The sequence below is a fragment of the Hibiscus syriacus genome, unplaced genomic scaffold (assembly GCF_006381635.1).
Source record: "Hibiscus syriacus cultivar Baekdansim isolate YM2019G1 unplaced genomic scaffold, ASM638163v2 tig00110338_pilon, whole genome shotgun sequence".
NCBI lineage: Eukaryota > Viridiplantae > Streptophyta > Magnoliopsida > Malvales > Malvaceae > Hibiscus > Hibiscus syriacus.
This window is the reverse complement of record NW_024062691.1, coordinates 2033408-2054799: the sequence shown is the minus strand read 5'-3', so window position 1 is coordinate 2054799 and position 21392 is coordinate 2033408. Positions and strand designations below refer to the sequence as shown.

At 33.3% G+C, this 21392-nt stretch overlaps 1 protein-coding gene and 1 pseudogene across 1 annotated transcript; both read right to left on the bottom strand.

Annotated features, from left to right (window-relative positions):
* Positions 1 to 12652: 12652 nt before the first annotated feature.
* On the bottom strand, positions 12653 to 16947 carry LOC120120437 (annotated as a pseudogene).
* Positions 16948 to 18318: 1371 nt separating this feature from the next.
* Positions 18319 to 20587, bottom strand: LOC120120361 (chloroplastic import inner membrane translocase subunit HP30-2-like). The gene is made up of 6 exons (XM_039140019.1): positions 20243 to 20587; positions 19942 to 20057; positions 19227 to 19353; positions 18789 to 18937; positions 18633 to 18695; positions 18319 to 18543 (listed from the first exon to the last, which is right to left on the bottom strand). Exons 1-6 carry the CDS (start codon positions 20522 to 20524, stop codon positions 18501 to 18503), a joined length of 780 nt encoding a protein of 259 aa, XP_038995950.1. The 5' UTR covers positions 20525 to 20587; the 3' UTR covers positions 18319 to 18500.
* Positions 20588 to 21392: the final 805 nt, after the last annotated feature.

Genomic DNA, 21392 nt, shown 5'->3' with positions numbered 1-21392 from the left:
TCTTTTTTTTCCATATTCATGTAAACAGATCCCATATTCATATAAACTCGTAACTTCATTTACATATACATGTAATCACGTAGTTTATGTAAATTCTAATATCATTTCGTATTCATATATCTCATAGCATATAACATTTCTTATGTGTTCCTATAAACATGTCATACATATCAGACATGTTTACACAACTCATTTATGTGTAACTTACATGAATCTATATTCTTTTTCATATACTCATATAATATAATATTTTATATAACCTCATATATCCCATCTCATAGATACATACTCCAGTACTCATAGTTACATATCACTTAAATTATTCATATTTATATAATTCATGGTCATATAACTTCTATCACCAAGTCACTTATCTCTTATTCTCATGTGTTCTACTCTAGTCACCAAATTCATTGTAAATAATAATTTAACCAAAAAATCAATAATCAGAAACCTCACCTTTGACTCTTGGTTTTCACGCGTGAACGAAGAAGAAAGATGAAGAGACTCAGGAACTTCTTTTCCCTCTTCCCACGTGGTTTCATTATCTTATAAAGGAAACATAAAAAAAATCTTCCTTATCAAATGACCATTTTTCCCTTTACTTAATCTAATAATTACTAACAACTTTTATGATTTATTTCCAAATAAATCATTGAACTAATCCATTGTTTTACTCTAGTCGACAAATTCTAAAACTTTACAATTTGACCACTAACCCAGTATTGAGAATGTTACAATACGTATATGAATTACATGAATTATATGTATGCATGTTATATGTGTTAACATGCTTTTAAATGTAATGATATGACAAGTATGTGCTATGTGACTATGTGTGTATGTGAAAGAAGCTATGAGCTTATATGACATATAATATGAAAGCGTATATGTGAAATGATATAAGTGAAAATGCTCATGTTATATGATACGAGAGCTATAGGTATAGTTGGCATGCCAAGAGTCGAGAGTCTATGCGGTCCTTCGGGACATACAATGATCTTTCGGGATATTTCATAGTGGCCCTTCGGGATAAATTTCATAGCCCCTAGTAGGACCCCATACGAGCTGTGATGACAGCATAGTGCACAACCTCAATAGACTCACATATTTACAGTTCTCACAGATGTACATGGGCTAATAAAGAGATAATAGAAATAAATTTGATATGATTGTTATGTAATTGTGTGTTTGAATATGAGTGTAATGGTTGTATGTATTGCATATGTTATTATCTATGTAAAAAGTTATGTTAGTTTGATATGTTGGAATATATGAGATTATAATGAACTTTTATGATATGTTTCAAGTAATTACAAGAGAAATGTTATGAATTCCATAAGTATAGGTATATGTAATAAAATGATGGATTATAGGATTACATGAATAGAATAGTTATGATTGTATAGTGAGAATACACTTCGTAGATGAACTAGTATAATAGAATTATACTTGGAAATGAGAATATAGATAAGTTAATGGAGATAAATAAATAGTACATCAAATAGGGAATATATATATAAATATGTTGTTTAGAAAATTCTATATGTTTAAATGAAATGATGATTTAAAACTGATTCAATTCTTAAGTGATATAAAACATAGTATAGAGATCTAGGAAATGAAATCATATGAGAACATTATAGAAATTAAAATTATAATAGGTTATGGTAATATGTTTATGTGGCAAATTATGTGGGGAAAATGAACTAATAGAATATAAAGAATTAGTACACAAAGATATGATATAGAATATGTAGCAAGAGTCTATGAGTATATGATAAATAGAAGTAAATGGAAATAAGAAATAAGATACATGACTATAGTATAGATATTATATGACTAAGAATTATGAAAAAGGGAATGAGTTAAATGATAATAAGTGAATGTGTTATAAGCCGAGTAAGGAAAAATAAATGATTATATGAACATGAAACAGTACACAATACTATATGATACGATGATATAATTGTATGTACATATTTGTTACATGAATATGTATATGAGATTTTATGATTTGATTGTATAAATTATGCATTAATTGTTAAGAGTTATAGTTACCTTATACGTTTTATATGCCTCACTAAGTCATCGACTTAATGTGTGAGTGTTTCACACGTAAGTTTCTTCAAGCAAATAGAGAAGCGCAACAACGATAGTCAAGGCAAGACAGGTCAACCTCTCCTTTCCTATGATCAGATCAGAAAAGAGTTTAGAATTATTTGTATTTGGTTATTGGAAATAGTTGGCATGTAATTAATGTTTTGAATTATATACGCTCTGATTAGTTTTGAAGATATTTTTATTTTAATGATATGAATTATGAACTTATATTGAATAAAAGTGGATTTTTTTATATTGGTATACAAATATAAGTTTTGAAAAGTTAATGTGACACCTCGGACTCGGATGTGGGTCGGATACGAGTTGGGGTTGTTACATTTAATGGTATCAGAGCTAAGGTTTAGCCGATTCTAGGCTTAAACCGAAGTTAAATGAGATTTAAAAATTTGTACATGCCAACACAAAGTCAGTAATTTCTGATCTGATAAGTGTAAGGAGTATACTGTCTTGCTAATAGAATAAGAATAGTATGAAATAGTAGAAATCTGATTGCAATAGTTTCGAAATGAAGTGAGAGGTAAATCTGATTGTGACAGCAATTCACCTGCCCTGGCCAGGCAGGATGAAGAGCGAACACATCAAGAAATGCCTCGTAAGATCAAAGATTGATTTCAAAAGTTGAAATCATATTAAAATAGTGATAGCAGGTTTTTACAGTTTTGAATAGGAAAAATGAGGTGAAGTATTCTTATTATTTCATGGATAAGATAGAATATGGTGAACAAGTGTCACTATAAGAAAGTTAAAAGATCTAAAGATGTGGTTAGAATTTGTAGAAGAGTTCAAAAATAAGTGCATCAATGACAAGTATATAAGATATAGAAAGCCAGAGTTTATGAGTTTAAACAAAGGAATAGTGATGTGTATAAGCAAAAGTGTGGATATGATAAGATGTTGCATTTTAGATGGAAAGAGTTGGCGTTGGCTAACCAGATTATGTGATAAAAGGTGTATTGGAGTTGAAAGATTTTAAAATATTGACAGGTTAAAATAACCAAATATAAAGTGGATCTGGATACAGTTGTATATTTGGATCTTAATAATGTGATATAGTGAAGGAATTGAGGATTGGTATATTTGAGTAAAGCTAAAGATTTATAAGAAGAGTTTAAGAATGGATACATCAGTGATCAGTTTATAAGAGAAATGAAGTTACAATGTTTGATTTTGAAATAGGGGAATAATACTGTGTGTGAGTACAAATCCGAGTTTGAAAAATTGAGTATCTGTGGAGGAAAATTTCGACGGAAAAGTGTGTATATGATTAATTGATTAGGGCTTGTGCCTAGATTGAACATTTTTTATTGACTAGCTGTAAGAGTAAATGTGATAAAGTTATAAGATTGGAAGAAAAGATAAAGTGGAGTTAATCAAGTATGATATGAATCTGGGTGTGGTTATATATTTTGATTATATAGATATGATGTAGGCAAGGAGATAAGTATTGGTATGTTTTAAAAGGGCGGCTTTAAAGAAGTAAATACAAGTATGAGAGATGGTAAAGAATTAAGTTATGTATAGGTAAAGAATTAATTTATGTATAAGTAAATTGGGTTATCAAAGTTACGAAGATGCAATGAAGATTGGTACACAGAGATGAGTATTGGTGATAGGACAAGAGTATATGAATATGAAAGGAAAGATATGATATATGTTACAAGGAGATTTTAATTTATGACGGAGTAAAGGGATAATGAAACTAAATGGAAAAATGAAATTAAAGGGATAAGAATGATAAAGGTTATATGGAAGTGTAAATGATAAGTTTGATATAGAAATATGAAAAGTGTACAAGGTGATTTGAAAAGATTGTTTAATTCCATAAAATATATGTTTAATCACAATTGAAGAATATTTAAAGTCGTGTTTTGGTCAAATGATGATGGAATAAAAGGTTGGTATTGTGATAAGGTAATTGGAGATTAATGAAGAAATAGATTGATTTATGATATGGAGTGATGAGAATGGATGTTACTGTCTAAATGATGAGTAACATTGTATGAATTTTAGAAATATCAAAGGAAAATGCAGAATCACAAGAGAAAAAAAATGGATGAGATTACTGGTTACTGTTTATATGATAAGTGACAGTTGATGAATGAATAAAAGAAAAAGTTAGTTAAAGAACTAAAGGAAGGAAATAGTAAGTTGTGAAGCAACGTAAGACCATTAAAAGATATGTTCTTATTGGTATGCACAATGAAAATTCGAGGATGAATTTTCTTAAAATGAGGGGAGATTTGTAACATCCTCAATATCGGGTTAGTGAATAAATGGTAAATTTTCAGAATTTGGGGATAAAAGTATAATAGTTAAATAGTTCAATGATTTGTGTGGTGATATTTCCGGAAAGTTATTAGTAATTATTAAAAGAATGAAAGGGTAAAATGGTCATTTGACATTGAAATGATAAATAAATGATATATATATATGTGTAAGGGGATAAGGATGAGGAGATATTTCTCCATTTCATTTTCTTCTTCTCCATGTACGAGAGAAAGAGAGAGCCAAGCTTGCAAAGGTAAGTTTTCTCATTAGTTGATTATTTGTTGATTTAAAGTTTGGGTTTTGATCCTTAGATGATAATTAAGCTTAAGGAAAGCTTAATTTGTCTTAAAATCAAAAGATGAAAAATTTATGAGAGATTAAAGAAAATGGGGTTTTAAGTGAATTTTTAGAAAAGAATTGATAAGTTGAATTTGAAACTAAATTTGACTTGTCATCAACTTAATTAAGAGACATAAAGTGATGAAATTGAATTTAGAACATATTGAAAAATTGGTATGATTATTGATTTCCATACGGAGAAAGGAATTTTGAGATTTAAAGGGTGATAAAGGAGTAGAAATGAGTTTAAGTATGTATATGAGAATTAAGAATATGGTAGAAGATGAAATATGAAGTGTTTAAGTAGAATTGGAGAGATTTTCGTGCTAAAATGACATTTCTGGGCTATGTGCATCGATGCACATTCAAAGTGTACCGATGCATTAAGAGTATTTCCAGAAATTGTTTAGTGTGTATCGATGCACAGGACGTGCATCGATGTACCCATTAAAAATGGAAACATCGAATGCAATTAGTGCATCGATGCATAAGGAGTGCATCGATGCACCCCCTTAAAATTAAAACATCGAAGGTGATCTGTGTATCGATGCATGGGTAGTGTATCGATGCACATGTTAAAGAATGCATCGATACACTGTAGAATGTATCGATGCACTTCAAGGGGAAAATAGAATTATACCTTTCTTTTGGTCTAAGAAATGATAGATTAGAATATATTAATTGGATACTGATATGTATCAATGTATGATTATATAGATATCGAGCACAAACAAGTTCCAGAACGATTATCAAGTTAAGATTTGATCGAAAGAAATGAAATCATAAAAGTGGATTGAAAACTTAGTGAGGCCCAGGTGAGTGCATATTAGTTAGTCTATGGTGCTAAATGGAAACAAGACTTGCGACAAGTCTATTTCCTATATTAGAATGCATGAATATATGATTATACGTATATAAATGACATGAATTGTATGTATGCATGATTATATGTGTTAACATGCTTTTGAATGTAATGATATGAGAAGTATGTGCTATGTGACTATATGTATATGTGAAAGAAGCTATGAGCTTATATGACATGTAATATGAAAGCGTATATGTGAAATGATATAAGTGAAAATGCCATGTTATATGATACAAGAGCTATAGGTATAGTTGGCATGCCAAGAGTTGAGGGTCTACGCAGTCCTTCGGGACATACAATGATCCTTCGGGATATTTCATAGTGGTCATTCGGGACAAATTTCATAGCCCCTAGTGGGACCCCATACGAGCTGTGATGACAACATAGTACACAACCTCAATAGACTCACATATCTATAGTTCTCACATATGTACATGGGCTAATAAAGAGATAATAGAAATAAATTTGATATGATTGTTATGTAAATACTGTGTTTGAATATGAGTGTAATGGTTGTATGTATTGCATATGTTATTATCTATGTGAAAAATTATGTTAGTTTGATATGTTGGAATATATGAGATTATAATGAACTTTTATGATATGTTTCAAGTAATTATATGAGAAATGTTATGAATTCCATAAGTATAGGTATATGTAATAAAATGATGGATTATAGGATTATATGAATAGAATATTTATGATTGTATAGTGGGAATACACTTCGTAGATGAACTATTATAATAGAATTATACTTAGAAATGAGAATTTAGATAAATTAATGGAGATAAATAAATAGTACATCAAATAGGGATATATATATATATATATATATATATATATAAATATGTTGTTTAGAAAATTCTATATGTTTAAATGAAATGATGATTCAAAACTGATTCAATTATTAAGTGATATAAAACATAGTACAGAGATCTAGGAGATGAAATCATATGAGAACATTATAGAAATTAAAATTATAATAGGTTATGGTAATATGTTTATGTGGCAAATTGTGTGGGGAAAATGAACTAATAGAATATAAAGAATTAGTACACAAAGATATGATATAGAATATGTAGCAAGAGTCTATGAGTATATGATAAATAGAAGTAAATGGAAATAAGAAATAAGATAGATGACTATAGTATAGATATTATATGACTAAGAATTATGAAAAAGGGAATGAGTTAAATGATAACAAGTGAATGTGTTATAAGCTGAGTAAGGAAAAATAAATGATTATATGAACATGAAACAGTACACAATACTATATGATACGATGATATAATTGTATGTACATATTTGTTACATGAATGCGTATATGAGATTTTATGATTTGATTGTATAAATTATGCATTAACTGTTAAGAGTTATAGTTACCTTATACGTTTTATATGCCTCACTAAGTCATCGACTTAGCATGTGAGTGTTTCACACGTAGTTTCTGGAAGCAAATAGAGAAGCGAAGCAGCGATAGTCAAGGCAAGACAGGTCAGCCTCTCCTTTCCTATGATTAGATCAGAAAAGAGTTTAGAATTATTTGTATTTGGTTATTGGAAATAGTTGGCATGTAATTAATGTTTTGAATTATATACGCTCTGATCAGTTTTGGAGATATTTTATTTTAATGATATGAATTATGAACTTATATTGAATAAAAGTGGAATTTTTTTTATATTGGTATACAAATATAAGTTTTGAAAAGTCAATGTGACACCTCGGACTCGGATCCGGTTCGGATACGAGTTGGGGGTGTTACAACTAAACCTTTAACATATCGATATTGTCCCAAAAATGCATCAGCTAGATCAACCCATCTCTTGATCTGATCTCAATTCAAGCAATTGTACCATACTACTGTTGGCCCAACGAGACTATCATGAAATGAGTGAATTAACAAATCATCAAAATTTAGACACTCTTTCATTTTTCTGTAAAACATTCTCAAGTGGATTATGGGACAACTGGTGCCATTATATTTCTCAAAATCAGGCACCCTGAATTTATGGGGAATAACCAAATCTGGAACCAAACTGAGCTCTCTTGCTTCTAGTTCTTTGTGGGAGGCATTAACACCTTTCATATTTCTGATTGCTTCCTCCACCTGCTTGAATCCATCCTCATATTGTGCATAGTTAATGAGACTATTCTTTATGTTTGAGTTAGATGCCCCAGGGTATGTTATCATTTTTGACGCATTAACATGATAACATTGTTGCTCTCTAGCGATCATCTCTTCTTCTTCATCAGTTTTAATTACCATTACTTGGACTATATGATTCGATCCATCTTACAGAGATCCTGATGCTTGTTGTAACCCATCAAACTATTCTTACAGCTAATGTTGTGATCCCTCATGAGATTGCTCCATTGTTTCCATGATGATGATACAGTAATATGAATGAATGATCTCGGTTTTACTGTTACAAAACCTTTCATGAATTATTTACATGCTCTTATAATTAATGTATGTAACAATAATTAAATAAATAAATGTAATGTAAATGAAAAAGTGCAAAAATGTGAATGCAAACTATGCAATACAAATGTATGCAAAAGGTATCATTCGAGAGTGATTATCTTAAAACAACTTTCATTGAACACAAAAGTTTCGATACATCAAACAAACTTTACATATAAAGGATAGCTTTCACTCCTAATTTCTCTATTTCTTTCAAAAGCCAAATTAACTTCCACTCATGCTCAGGAGTAGAGTTGTCAATCTGCTTTAATTCTTGCGTAAAGCCAGCTAAATCAATCAGTTTTTGAGCCACATTGTTCGCCTGGGCAGCAACTTCATTTATTGTCTTTTTCCTTCAGCTTACATGTCAATTCTTGGATTTGTAGATAATATTGTTCATTTTTTCTTGTAAGGGAATCTTTGTGGTCAATAAGTTCTTGTACAGGATCCAAAAATGTCATCAATTTCTTATTTATGGCTTTAGTGTCTTCTAATTTAGCTTCAATTTCACACTGATAGATATAATATGAATCTTCCATTTTGATTATAACCTTATTCAACATTTGATTTTTGACTTGACATCTTTCCAACTTAATGACGGTTGTATTGCACATTTCTTCTGTAACCCGTAAATCGTGAGAAAACTTCTTGGCTCGATTTTCGTGTGTCTTGCAATTCTTTTTCAGTTTAGTGGCCCTTGTTATCCACTCTTCCAGGGTATTTCCTAAACTAGCCTTTTGAAAGGCTTGACTGTTCTTTTGGAAATCCTCACACATGGTTTCTATTTCTACACTCAATTTATCATTTTCAATTTTCAAATGACATATTTGAGCCTTATACTTCAGCAAATCTTCTTCTTTTTGGATGCATACATTGTTACTCTTACCTTTGAATACATTTGGTATCAATCTAACAGGATAATCAGTGACCAAAATAGGTTGATCTTTTACCTCAAATTCTAAAATTCCATAATCCAAGAGATGCTTGACTCGATACTTGAAAGTGGTATAGTTCTCAACGGAATGTCCTTGAATTTCGACATGATATTCACAATGAACATTAACATCATACCAATTTGGATAAGGAGGCTGTTGAGGTTTCACATTATGTGGAGCCACCTCTCGCACTTCTAGTAGCTTCTCATACAACTCCTTATATGATATAGGGATATCATCAAAATAAGAACCACCTTTGCTCTTGGATTAATCTTGAGTTTCTGAATTTGGGAAAAAACTCTTAAATGACAATGACTTCTGATTGCATGATTTCTTCTCATCTCTGGAAATTTTTACAGTTGTCACCATTTCCTTGGTATTTCCAGATGAACTGTTGATACGAATGGTGACTGTGCATAATTTCTTAAATTGGTTAGGATCAGAAGTCCTTTATATATATGAGATTGCAGGATTAGGTTCATTAAGCTCTCTCTCTTTTTTGTGCAATAGTCTCTTTTCCATTGATCAAAACAGATATTTTATTCACCATCTTTGACATTTGCTCTCTTATCTCTCGTATTTCCTTTTTCTCTTCAACGGACATACGATCCTTGGGCACATATCTTTCTTTTATCCTCGGAGTTCCCTAAAAATGTCATTCCCTAGTTGTTTTATAGTTTACTTGATCATGAAACCTTTTGTCAATAATGAAAATCTATTATTTTTGATGACCACTCTCAAATCAACACCTTCTGATTATGCCATGATTATGCAATGCAAGCAAAAGAAATAAATATAAACAAGTTAGAATAAAATGTATCTATATAATAGACAGATAAGAAAAATAAAATTGTTAGTACCAATTAATGGAAAAAAAGATCTTATACATCATGGTATCTATACAACCTAACCTCAAGCTTTCTAATTCCATGCTTTGTTTGGAAAAATAAACCTAACCGCATGATTTCTAGTTCGCATACATTTATTCAGAAAATAAAGCAATATTAAGTAAATTAAAAGACTCAACAAGCTTTTCCTTGTGTGCTAACCTTACGAGACTCTTTTGGGTTATATTCTTCCTAAACTCAAGTTCTAGGTTTACTATATGTTGAGTTATGGCTCTAAGGTGAAAAGGGTAATCAAATTGTCCTTTGTTGGTGCCCCCTTGGACTAACATACCCTCAATCCTAGTACATCACATACTTTCGGATTAAGTTCAATTCGAAGGAACACACTTTCTTATGTCCATACGGAGGTGAAAACCACACGAGGAACATAAAGTGTGAGCTCAAGGAATGGTCCCTTATCCCATACGGAGGTGAAACCCACACGAGGGAGTAGTTTCTCATTCAAGCTAAATGGTATAGAGCGGGGTTTTACTCATGTACAGATAATGCAGTGCACAGTGTGCGAGGAAAAGCAGAAAAAGGAAAAACAATGTACACCATACTAATTTATTCTAAAAAATCATAATTAAATCTGAAAACATAAAAAAACAAGTTAGTACAACTATTTATTAAAATAATCAAGGGATTAAAACAAAATTAAAACAAATATATAATTTTTATTGCAAAGATAATTAATTAACAAACTAGTGGTTTGACTCTCTAAAAAAAATGTCCCCGGCGGAGTCGCCTAGCTGTCGAGACGGTATTTGCCCGGCGAAAACAAGTGTCGTTCTTTTCTAAATATCACCTCGAAGAAAGTAAGTGTTTTTCTTCTTTGAATAAGATAAAACACAATTTGATGAGTCGCTACCAATCATTTGTCGAGGTGTGATTGGTCACCAAAATGATATGTTATTTTAATAAAATTTATAAAAGTAATATTAAAATAACATAAAAAGGGTCTGTTTTACCAGAAAATGAGTTCGTGAGTCGGTTACGTGTGGGGAAGGATTAGCACCCCCACAACCCCAAAATTGGTATCTTTGTTTATTAATTAATGTCTTTGCAATAAAATTTACAAATCTGAGTTTAATTTAATGATCCCGTAATAAAACATTAAGGATATTATTTTATGCAAGAAATCATTTAAGATACATTCCTAATCAATAATGAGATACTTTATGATTTATTGTATAAAATAATATAACTCGAATATATAAAATAAAATTTAATGATTAAATCATAAAGATACAAAAATTCAAGGTCAATATTATAAATAATCCTATAGTAATATTTAATAAATAAAATTACATGGATTAAATTATAAAATATCTAAATAATCCTAATTCGAAATATCATGAAATGTAGGTACTATTAATGTAATTTAACCATAAATAATTATACGGGTTAAAATATAAGTTACTAAAATAATAAGGACTAAACATGTAATTTGACCTAAAACATGTAAATATACGGGCAATGACTAAAATAAAAATAAATAAAATGCGAAGATAAAATTATAAGGCACAAAAACATAATTCTAGTGACTAAATTACAAAGTTTACAAAGTCATATGACTACAACAAGGATTTTACCACGATCGAAATTACGCAAAGGTCCCTCCCCAAAACGACGTCGTTCGGGGAGGGGTATAAATACCTTAAATTTGGCCTAAAAGACCTTACACCTCTCATTTTCCTCGTTTTTCTTCTCTCTCTTCTCTCTAAAGTTCCCTCACTGAAGGGAAACTGGCCATTGGCCGACAAACGCCGGCCACCGTACTCCGGTGCCGATAGCCACAGACAGTGGTCGAAATTTCACAAACTCACCCAAATCATAGATCGTAATACCCTTAACCCGAATCTATCATCCTTTTTTTTCTAAAAGTCCAAAGATCAACCTAATCTAACGAAACAGAAGGCTTTTACCTTCGATTAAACGGCGGTTCGGCAATGTTTTACTTCCGGTGACAGACAAGCCTTCAAGGGTAAGTCTCTCTCTTCTCTTTTCCCTTTCGTTGTTGGCTGCTTCTTGTTTCGTTGTTTACTGCCTTTCCCTCGTTATTTCCTCTGGTTCGAAATGGCTGTCATTGTTTTCGTCTCTCTCTATTCTTACTGTCTCTGTTATTCTCCCTTGTTTATTGTCGTTTCTCTTGCTGTGTTTTTTTCTCTCCGTGTCTATGTGTCTTTGCTTGCAGGATCGGTCGAGTCCTTTTATAGGGCTCAGAACTCGGCTGCAATGATGAAGTTTCGATGAGTCACCGGAGCTACGGTGGTGACTCAACCTAGGTCGATGAGGTGTGCAGCTGCCATTCATCTTCTGGAGTCTTCCATTGAGGCAGTGGTGGCGTGGCAACGGCTGGTTGAACCATCCGAAGGCGACGGCCGGAATAGCCCTAGGGTGGTAATGATACCCTAGGGTTTCTGCTGGATCAATCTGGGTCGTTGGATCTCTCCAGATCCAACGGTGATGGTTGCTGGTGGCACTGGAGAAGATGAGATGAAAACCCTAGAAGGGTTCAGGTCTTGCTGGGTTATCTGGGCCTGGATCTGCTGTTGGGCTTTCGGGTGTGGATTTGCTTCTTGGGTCAACTCTTGTAAATGGACCTCCGGGTTGTTTTGTATTTGGGCCCCGGTTTATTGATTTGGGCTTGTAATATTATTATTTAATAATAATAATAATAGTAATAATAATAATATTAATAACGAGAACGGACAAAAACTAGTGTCGACAATACACTTACTGGCAAGCAAAATATCAAGAAAGTTTGGGGAATCGTATTTCTTTCATAAGTCCATTTGTATCCGCAAATATGGCACCGACTAGAATATAGATATTCCCACAACAACAAAAATATAATTTATGAGACTAACTGAGGATTAATGTTCATGGCATAATTCTATTCAAAATTCATTGGAATTCAATCCCATAACTTCAGTAGGATGCCCTTCCAACCTCCGTCGATACTGTCTCCAGAAATAGGGAGCTGACAGTTGAACTTGATTCAAACAAACCAAGCTGCTCAAGCAGTTTTTTGAGCAGTTGACCAACTACGTATGAGATGCCAGACACCGTAATCCCTAGGCCGATGTAATACAACACAGATCGGAAGTAAGTTCGATGTGGTCTTCGAACATGGCCTTTACCGAGTGCAAGCAAAAAGATGCATATTAGAGAAGCGCCAGCCACTGCTGCGAGCTTGAGGTCTCTATTGTCACTGTTACGAAACGAGAAGCCATAGACAACAGGAGGAACCATGCCAAAAATGAGGAATGATAAAATAACTACAGTCACATGCATCATGAAATTCTGTCTCCGTCCCAACAGTGCTTGATACTGGTCTTCCTCGATGCCGGAAGCTTCATTGATAGGAGGTCGGTCATTTTTAAGTTCTTTAAGCTGTAAAGTTTAATCGTAAGTATGTTGCAAGAAATAAGATATAGACTACAAGGGGGACAATAACTCACATTATTATTATTATTTTTTTTTTGATAGGACAATAACTCACATTATGAAAAATGATGATAACTCCTCCAATCAGATTTGCCACTCCCAAAGCCAAAATATTCACTGCAATATGAAAACAAAAACTTGGCGTAATGCATATGATGCATGCAAGGAAGCAGAATCATTATAAAGTTTCAAGTTGTTCGTTCCCTTCGTAAAAAAATGTTGTTCTTTACTCTCTAAGCAAGGAAATACATCAACCAAAAATCTTTTACTGGAAGTGCTTCATATATATACATATATTAGTCATATTTCAGGGACGAGAAAATATGGCAAAATATGCACCTACTGAAACCATTTGATGTCATCTAGAGAAGGGGAAAAGGGAGAAAACTTACATGTATTGGCACCCGCACCAGCTGCAGAAGATACAACCCCTAAACTTGTGATTGATTCAACTAATCCACCGTAGACAATGCTTTTCAGAATTTCCCAGTCATGAATTTCACCAGCACCAGAACCTCTACGTTCAGTTTCTGTTATTCTTTGAGACAAAGGTGCCACATCCGTCCCCGACTGCAATGTTGAGTCAAGTAGGCCAGTTTCAAAATCCTTTATCTCATTGTTACCTGCATCATATTGCAATGGCAGACAATGCCGAAAAGTTGGGACTTAACGAATCTAACATTCGACACATTGCATTACAACAGAAACCAAGTATACGAGTCAATGCATGCGGGAAAGCAATATTTTTCAGTTTCAAAGAAAGATGTTAGGGAGTTAGACATTCAATTAAGGGGCATAGGCATTGTGTGAATTGGTACCGCTATAAGAGCAAGCAAGAACAAAATTTATGTATGAATTGAAAACATAAGATTGATATGAAAAACATTGAGCTAAAAATTTATGCTTCATATGTTGAAAAAGAGCAGGTTCCATCAAGTGAATTTGATGTCACTTCTGCATAAAGCGAGTTTGAAAAGGATGCTTAGCAGTAAAATTATCTTATAGAAACGCAGCACTACAAATATGCACATACCAACGTTTCTCTGAAACAAGTCAATATCTGGCTTCTGCTCAGTAGAGTCAGCTTTCAGCTTGTCAACAATAGAGCTGTTTGTTGAAGAAAATATATTACTTATTCCAGGTTCTTTGGGTTTTATAGCTGTACCATCAATATATCCCTTGTTGAAAAGTGAAGGGGATGGCACTGCAGCACTTTGTACTGATATGGCATGATAAGCTTGAACCGGAGAAGATTCTAATATTCCATGTCAGGCACAAATAGAGTGCTATTAGTAAGAATAAAATGATGGTGACAACCACGATAGTTAAGGGATTAAATTTCGAGATTAATCAATGAGAACTTCCCTTTGAAACAAAGTTTTAACAGTCTAACAGAGAGCTTGCACATGAAATATACTTGAAAGGACCCACTTCAACTCGTTTAAAAAGACTTTACTGAGACAAACAAATAGAACCGGAGAGGAAAATCTTAACACAAAAGTTCCTAGGCAATCTGAAACCTTCTAAGCAACTACGAACTCCGTACAAAGAAAAAAAAGGTAAGCAATAACATGCAAAGATTAATGGGCAAATAGCCATAACAGAATTTCATCTTTTAATGATTTTAAAGTTGACCATACCTTTCTTAGCTGTTTCTTTGCGCTTATGAGAAGCAAAAATTGAAAAAATCCAATTTGTTCTCTCTGTAGTTATATTTTGAGGACTTTGCTTGCTGTTGTTCTGGTTTTGAGGACTTTGTTTATTTTCATTCCACCTTATAGGTTGAGCTTTTTGTGCATCTTCATTATGATTTATATTTTGAAAACTACTCATGTTTGCATCACAGCTTTTCTTTTGAGGACTTTGTGCATCTTCATTCCAGTTTATCTCTTGAGGTTTTTGTGCTTCTTCAATATGGTTTATATGTCGAGGACTACTGATGTCCAGATTGTGGCTTATCTTTTCTGGACTTTGTGTGTCTTCGTTGTGGCTTACGTGTTGAGGAGTTTCTGTGTTTCCATTCTGGATTATAACTTGAGGGCTTTGTATTTTCCCCTCCGGGCTTATCACTTGAGGACTTTGTGTGTTCACTCAGGTTTGTTCCTTGGGCACTTCCTGTGTCTTCCCTCTGCCTTATCTCAGGTGGTCTTTGTGTATTTTCCCTCTGTCGTATTTCTAGCGTACTTTGTGGGAGTTCAGTCTGTCTCCCCCATCTGAAGAACTGAAAGATCTTGAAACAACCATTCCCTTCAAGATTTAAAGAATGAAATGAGGTTCCATGGCCATATAACACCCTAAACAGTAATGATTTAAAATTTGCATGCATGTCAGGTTAGTACTGTATGCATAGAGTTGCTTCTGCTCTAATGATCAGTAAGATAATTAGACGACTATGAGACAAGTAACCGAATACCTAAAGGAATGAAAAGGCTGAAGCATGATAAGCAGCTGAATGCTTCTTGTTCCTGTTTTTGATCTCGTTCACTACTATCGTTTTGCTCATCTGGTGTTGCTGCTGCAATTACATCTGAATGTATTTCAGGTGTGTCATCACTTCCACCAAAACCAGCAGAATTAGGAACAGGATCCAGCTTGCTGCCACGGTTCGGTTTGTGGCGTATTGAAACTTTTGGCCTTCTTCTAATAAGTATAACCCTTTTTGTGATGCAGGAACTGCACTTTGGACAATACAAATCATGTGTATTTTGTTTATCTAAAACCCTTTCAACATCGAATTCCATCAAATCCTCTTCGATTTCTTCGATCAAGTCAACATTGTCCTCTACTTTGGTTTCATTCTCAAAACTCTTGACACTTCCATTTGCTTCATGTACATGTTCAGCTGGTGCTGACCAAAATCTTTCTTATCCTCAGAAATTTTCATCGTTTGACGATTGGTTTCGGTGCTCGGGATTTTTATAATTTCAGATTGCATTCCATTAGTTTCATTGATGGATTCAGTGCCTACATCCATGAAGCAAAACTCTTTGTCATGCAACTAATAAATGGAATATTAGAACATAAACCGAAACTCGCATTTTTATAGATGGAAAGTGAAGTATGAACATATTTAAACACAACAGAACTTGAGAGGAATTTGCCAGCCAGAAATGAACGAAACAAAAGAACTAAACAGGGCAAGGCATCCTTGTTTTTGGTATAAACGGAGCAGCGAGCAAAAAGGGTTAACATTGAAGAAGGTAAAAAACTAAACAGGTGAAGGAGAAGAGATTCAATGGGATCACACAGTAAAGAAAAGGAAAACGAACTAAACGTTGTGTATACGATGCTAAGTGCTAAACGTAGTGAGAATGGTTGAGAAAATTGGGTACCTTGGACCTTGTCAAAGTAAACGTTGTTTCCAACGCCCACCTCCTCGTTTGGTTGACCGCCATATGTTACTGGTGCATCTTCTTTCTCTTCCACTGGTTGTTCGGGAATTTGAAGGGCAGGCTCACCTGCTGCAGTAGTAGCAGTAGCTCCGACTCCATTGGGTGGATGCCTTGAGCTGGAACGCCTTGCTAAAAGGTCCACGCCCACCTCGTCCTCTTCCTCTGGGTTTAGCCACAGAGTTTTGTTGGCTAAATTTGGGTCAAGTTGTTCCATATCCATGTTTCACTTCCAAGTCTTCCAGTATGCATTTGAGCTACTCGTATTATACCTGGAATTTGGTAAAAATATACTAATGCCTACTACCTATATAGCAGAAAGAAAAAGAATGCTTGATATATAATCTTATATGGTAATGTCGTTTACTTAATAAATGAGTAAATTAATGAGAAATTAAAAAGTTTGGTAAACCAGAGTGATGTAGCAAGATGAGTTTAAGAAAAGTCGAGGGTGTACTTGATTATTTTTCACCTACAACTTGACAATGCCATTTACTCGCATCATTTCAGTGTAGTAGATCCAGATCCTCAACTATGAGCCGTTGGATTATTTAAAACTCTATATAGCCCGTTCTCTTATCTCACACTTCATATTTAACTGAATGATCAAGTTACTCATCTTTATCTATTCAATGCATTGAATATAATAACATTATTAATTTACCATATGATATAAATGATGAATAAAAATCTGGCATTTAATCTCTAACTATATAATGTATATTGGAGAAAGAGATGGTAGGTGGGAAAAGAAGGCATTTACTTTGAATCTATAACCATATAATATATCGTGGGGTAGATGGAAAAGAAAGGTAAAACGAGTTCATTCTTTTAGCGGGAATTGATGAATATATATATATATATATATTGATGTGGGATTTTAAGGTATAATTTGATGTTTAAATTTTATTTAATTAAATATTTCAATTTTGAAACAGTTCAGGCTTAATCATTAATTTCGATTTCGAGTTCAAATATTGTGCTACCGCTTTACTACTATTGCTAGCCCTATTTTTTTAATATATCACAACACATATATTGCCTTTGTCGATTCGTTTCGAGTTAATAATCTTTTTGATACTATTGATTTCTATTTTAATAAAGTAAACATAATCTTTTATAAATTTTCCAGTACAGTACAAAATTTTCATAAATTGGTAAACTAAAATTAAAGCATATGCTAACTTGTTATTGATTATCTTTTGTAAATAACTAAGATACAGAAGTATTTGATTATTTAATAATATTTTATTAATAAAAGTTTATATCGAGATTTTTTTCTTATAAAATATACATCATTTTGATTAATCTGGAGTAAGTACAATATAATATTTGTTTAAAGATAATTCTCAACCTTGACATTATACACTCATATGCCCTTGACATTCTATATGCTCAAACCTGAGACCTCAAAGAATAATAATAATTCCTTTACCATCAAGGTCGCTTGATTCGTGCGACAAAAAATTAGGTTAAATTTTAAGATCCAACCGCCATTGATAATGGCAGCCTACAGTAGTAAACAATGACCAATGGCACAAGACTTTAATTTGATTCTAAGATTGATAAGATAAACATACCACAATAACTTCACTCATGTCTCAAGCTAATGCATATGGCATCTTTATAACAACAATTGAAACTACTTAATAAATTAAAGCTACAGAAAACTTGTCTAAAGAATTCTAAACAACCATGTTCATCCAAATTGGATGCTCAGAAAAGCAAGAAATAAAAAAGGATAATTCATTTCAGTGGAGAAGGCACGATATACGCTCACCGTCTTCGTCGCCCTTGCTTCTCTTTCAACTCTGGGTCCCTAAAGACAAATATTAGACCAGAAGGTGAGAAAGGCTCCGGTGGTCAAGGGCAATATACAATTACCATACATGGAAGATAAAATCGAACCTCTGAATATGATCAAGAATAAGGAGCCTGGGTCCGGGTGGTATTTTTACATCTCTAAGTGCACTGAAACACAACGTGATTTAAATGTCAGAGCACATCTACTCAGTTCATTAAATATTAATACCAAAGTTGAATCAAGACAATCCATCTGCTTGCCTATCCGTGAGCAAAGGTAATGTGGTATCAGTTAACAAGCCTTTCTTGAAATTCTTCTCGTAGTTCTGCAGGCCGAGACTACTTAACATGGACCGTGTTCTGGAATAGTGCACATCCTCAGCAGGCGGTTGAGAAAACTTTTGCCCCAACTGTATAATTAATCACAAAACAGAGGTTGTTCGATATGACGCTGCAGGCTAGTATAACAATATTTCAAAGCAGTATTCATTCAGAATATTCAATTTTAGGAAGCGGGAGTTTAAGCTCATGGATATAGGCACTCTCAAAGAACAATTGATTCTAAAGTTTTGGCACAGCATGTTGTAACAGCTTTTGGGTTTATGCTAGATCCATCATGTTCATAGCAAGCGAAACAATTAATAACCAGATATTGAACAATACATTGATCTCAGAGAGGTTAATGAGATAATAAATCACCTGGAAAAGACCGCCTTGAACGAGAGCAAAAAAAAGACCAGATGTAGCAGCATTTGCAATCTGATTTGGGCCACCCATACCACTCACCAAGGAAAACATGGCTCCAGAACCGAAAGCTGCCACCATGCTGCAACATAACAGTATTTTTATCTTACACAACCGTGTAAACCTGAAGTATAACGATCATCCGATACAAGATGAAAAAAGACGAAGCCAACAATTCTTTATTCAGAAACAAGTTTGGTTCATCTATACAATCTTCTGATAGTCACACATAACTATCCAATAGTGCTCTCCACATAATATAGCAATTCTAATTTATGATGAGCTGAGTGGAGATACAGAAAGCAGATTACCCCCTGGAAAGCATGACATAAAAGTGAGGGAGGTCGAATCTAGAAAAGCAAATGTGAAAAGAAAACGAGTGCATTTTTTTTAGGACAAAGAAACTCTTCAAAATTGATATGGAAAAATGCTAGTTCAACATGAAAAAAGCTTCAAAATTTGATATCTCCCTAAAAACTCAATAATATATTCAAGTCATCTCCCTTTCAACTGTTACCGGTTAAAACAAGTCCTTTCTAGCAGTCAACAACTGGTATCTTTTATTGGCTTATTAAGCTATGAAACTATGACCAGTTGCAATATCCTCTAGCTACAAAACAACAGAAAGAAATCAATGGAGATAAAAGAAAACGGTGATGAAAAGGTTAACCTAGATTGGACATCTTCCTTCCCTCTCAGTCTTTTCATAACACAGGATATGCCTGCGTTGACACCAGTCATCACGGCAAAATTTCGAGCTTGTACCAAGGGACCTCCTGATAGAGCCTGCAATCAAGTAAACATATATCATATATAAAAAAAATCCACACCCATCAACAATTCTATGCAGTTAGAGAGAAATTCTTTGTAAAACAACTACAAGCTTCATTAATCAAGTAAAAATCCTTCGGTGGTAATTACACTTCTGCAAATATGGAGGTGATAAACAAGAGGGAAATCAAGAGAAAGACCTGAGCTTGCTTGAGAGAAGCCACGGCCTGAGGGTCGAGGGAAGCTTGAGGAGGGGTTGGAAGAGAAGAGGAGACATCGTTGGTGAGGGTACCCATGAAAGCACCGATAGCAGCACCCTGAGCCGCGCTAGTGGTCGTTACCACGGCGGCCTCGACGGGTAAGGACTGCTTGGCTAGCCATCCCCTGAAATTGTTCTCCACTTCCTTGAACTTTGCTTGCAACTGTTCAAGTGGGTTTTTTTGTGGCATCACCATCATTCCTTGCACTTTTCCTCGGTCCATTTCCTTAAGATTTTTTTAATAGAATCTGATGCTCCAAAGGATAGAAGTGAAGACTGGAATGCTGGTGTGCTGCCGCTGGAAATGGATATAGATATGCACATATATTTGGTACGGCACCGTCACGGACTAAGGTCCACCCTAATATTTTTTCAACCGAATCAATTCGTAATTTCTTTTTACTTTTAAATATTTTATATTAAAACTATTTGATTATTTATTAAAAGAAAAAAAATTATTTTTGGTTTAGATTTTCTCTTTGTTTGTGTTTAAATGTTAAGAAAAAAGTGCAAACCTTTTAAATGATAATATTTAATCAACTGTATTTTCTTTTCCAAAATTTTATAAGATGTAAAATATATCTCTTGATTTTCCTTTTTCTAACCCGTCAAAATGTATGTTTAAATAAACTATGCTATTGGTTTACTCTCGAAAGTTTCAACTTATAGTGTTTTTTTCATAAGATAAAATGTGTAATTTTATTAAAAATAAAAAAATATCTAAATTATAATAAAGATTTAACACTACAACGGTAAACTAAACGTATAAAAAAATGTTTTCTTATAATTAATAATACAAAAAATTAACGACTTAAAATTATACAAGAGTCATACAAGAAAAATATTAAGAATTTTAATCAATTAAACTCGAATAAAAGACAGATGCGAATAGATTTGACTGTATCAACAAATGAACTACAAAGGAATTAAACTATTGAAAGACCATTGATGAACCGCAAAGAAAAATTAAACGACGTGAGAAAACTATGCAGAAACGAAAATCGTGTATCCAAATTTAATCTTATAGACTAAAGTAGGGAATAAATATTGTCTTCATCAGTCATGGCGATGTTAAATTCAATTATGAGAAA

Coding starts and splice junctions, on each gene's coding strand:
- LOC120120361 (XM_039140019.1), bottom strand. CDS start 20,524: ATGGACCGAGGAAAAGTGCAAGGAATGATGGTGATGCCACAAAAAAAC. Junction 20,058..20,242: donor CTTCTCTCAAGCAAGCTCAG/GTCTTTCTCTTG, acceptor ACTTGATTGCAG/GCTCTATCAGGAGGTCCCTT. Junction 18,544..18,632: donor ATTCTTGATCATATTCAGAG/GTTCGATTTTAT, acceptor ATTTGTCTTTAG/GGACCCAGAGTTGAAAGAGA.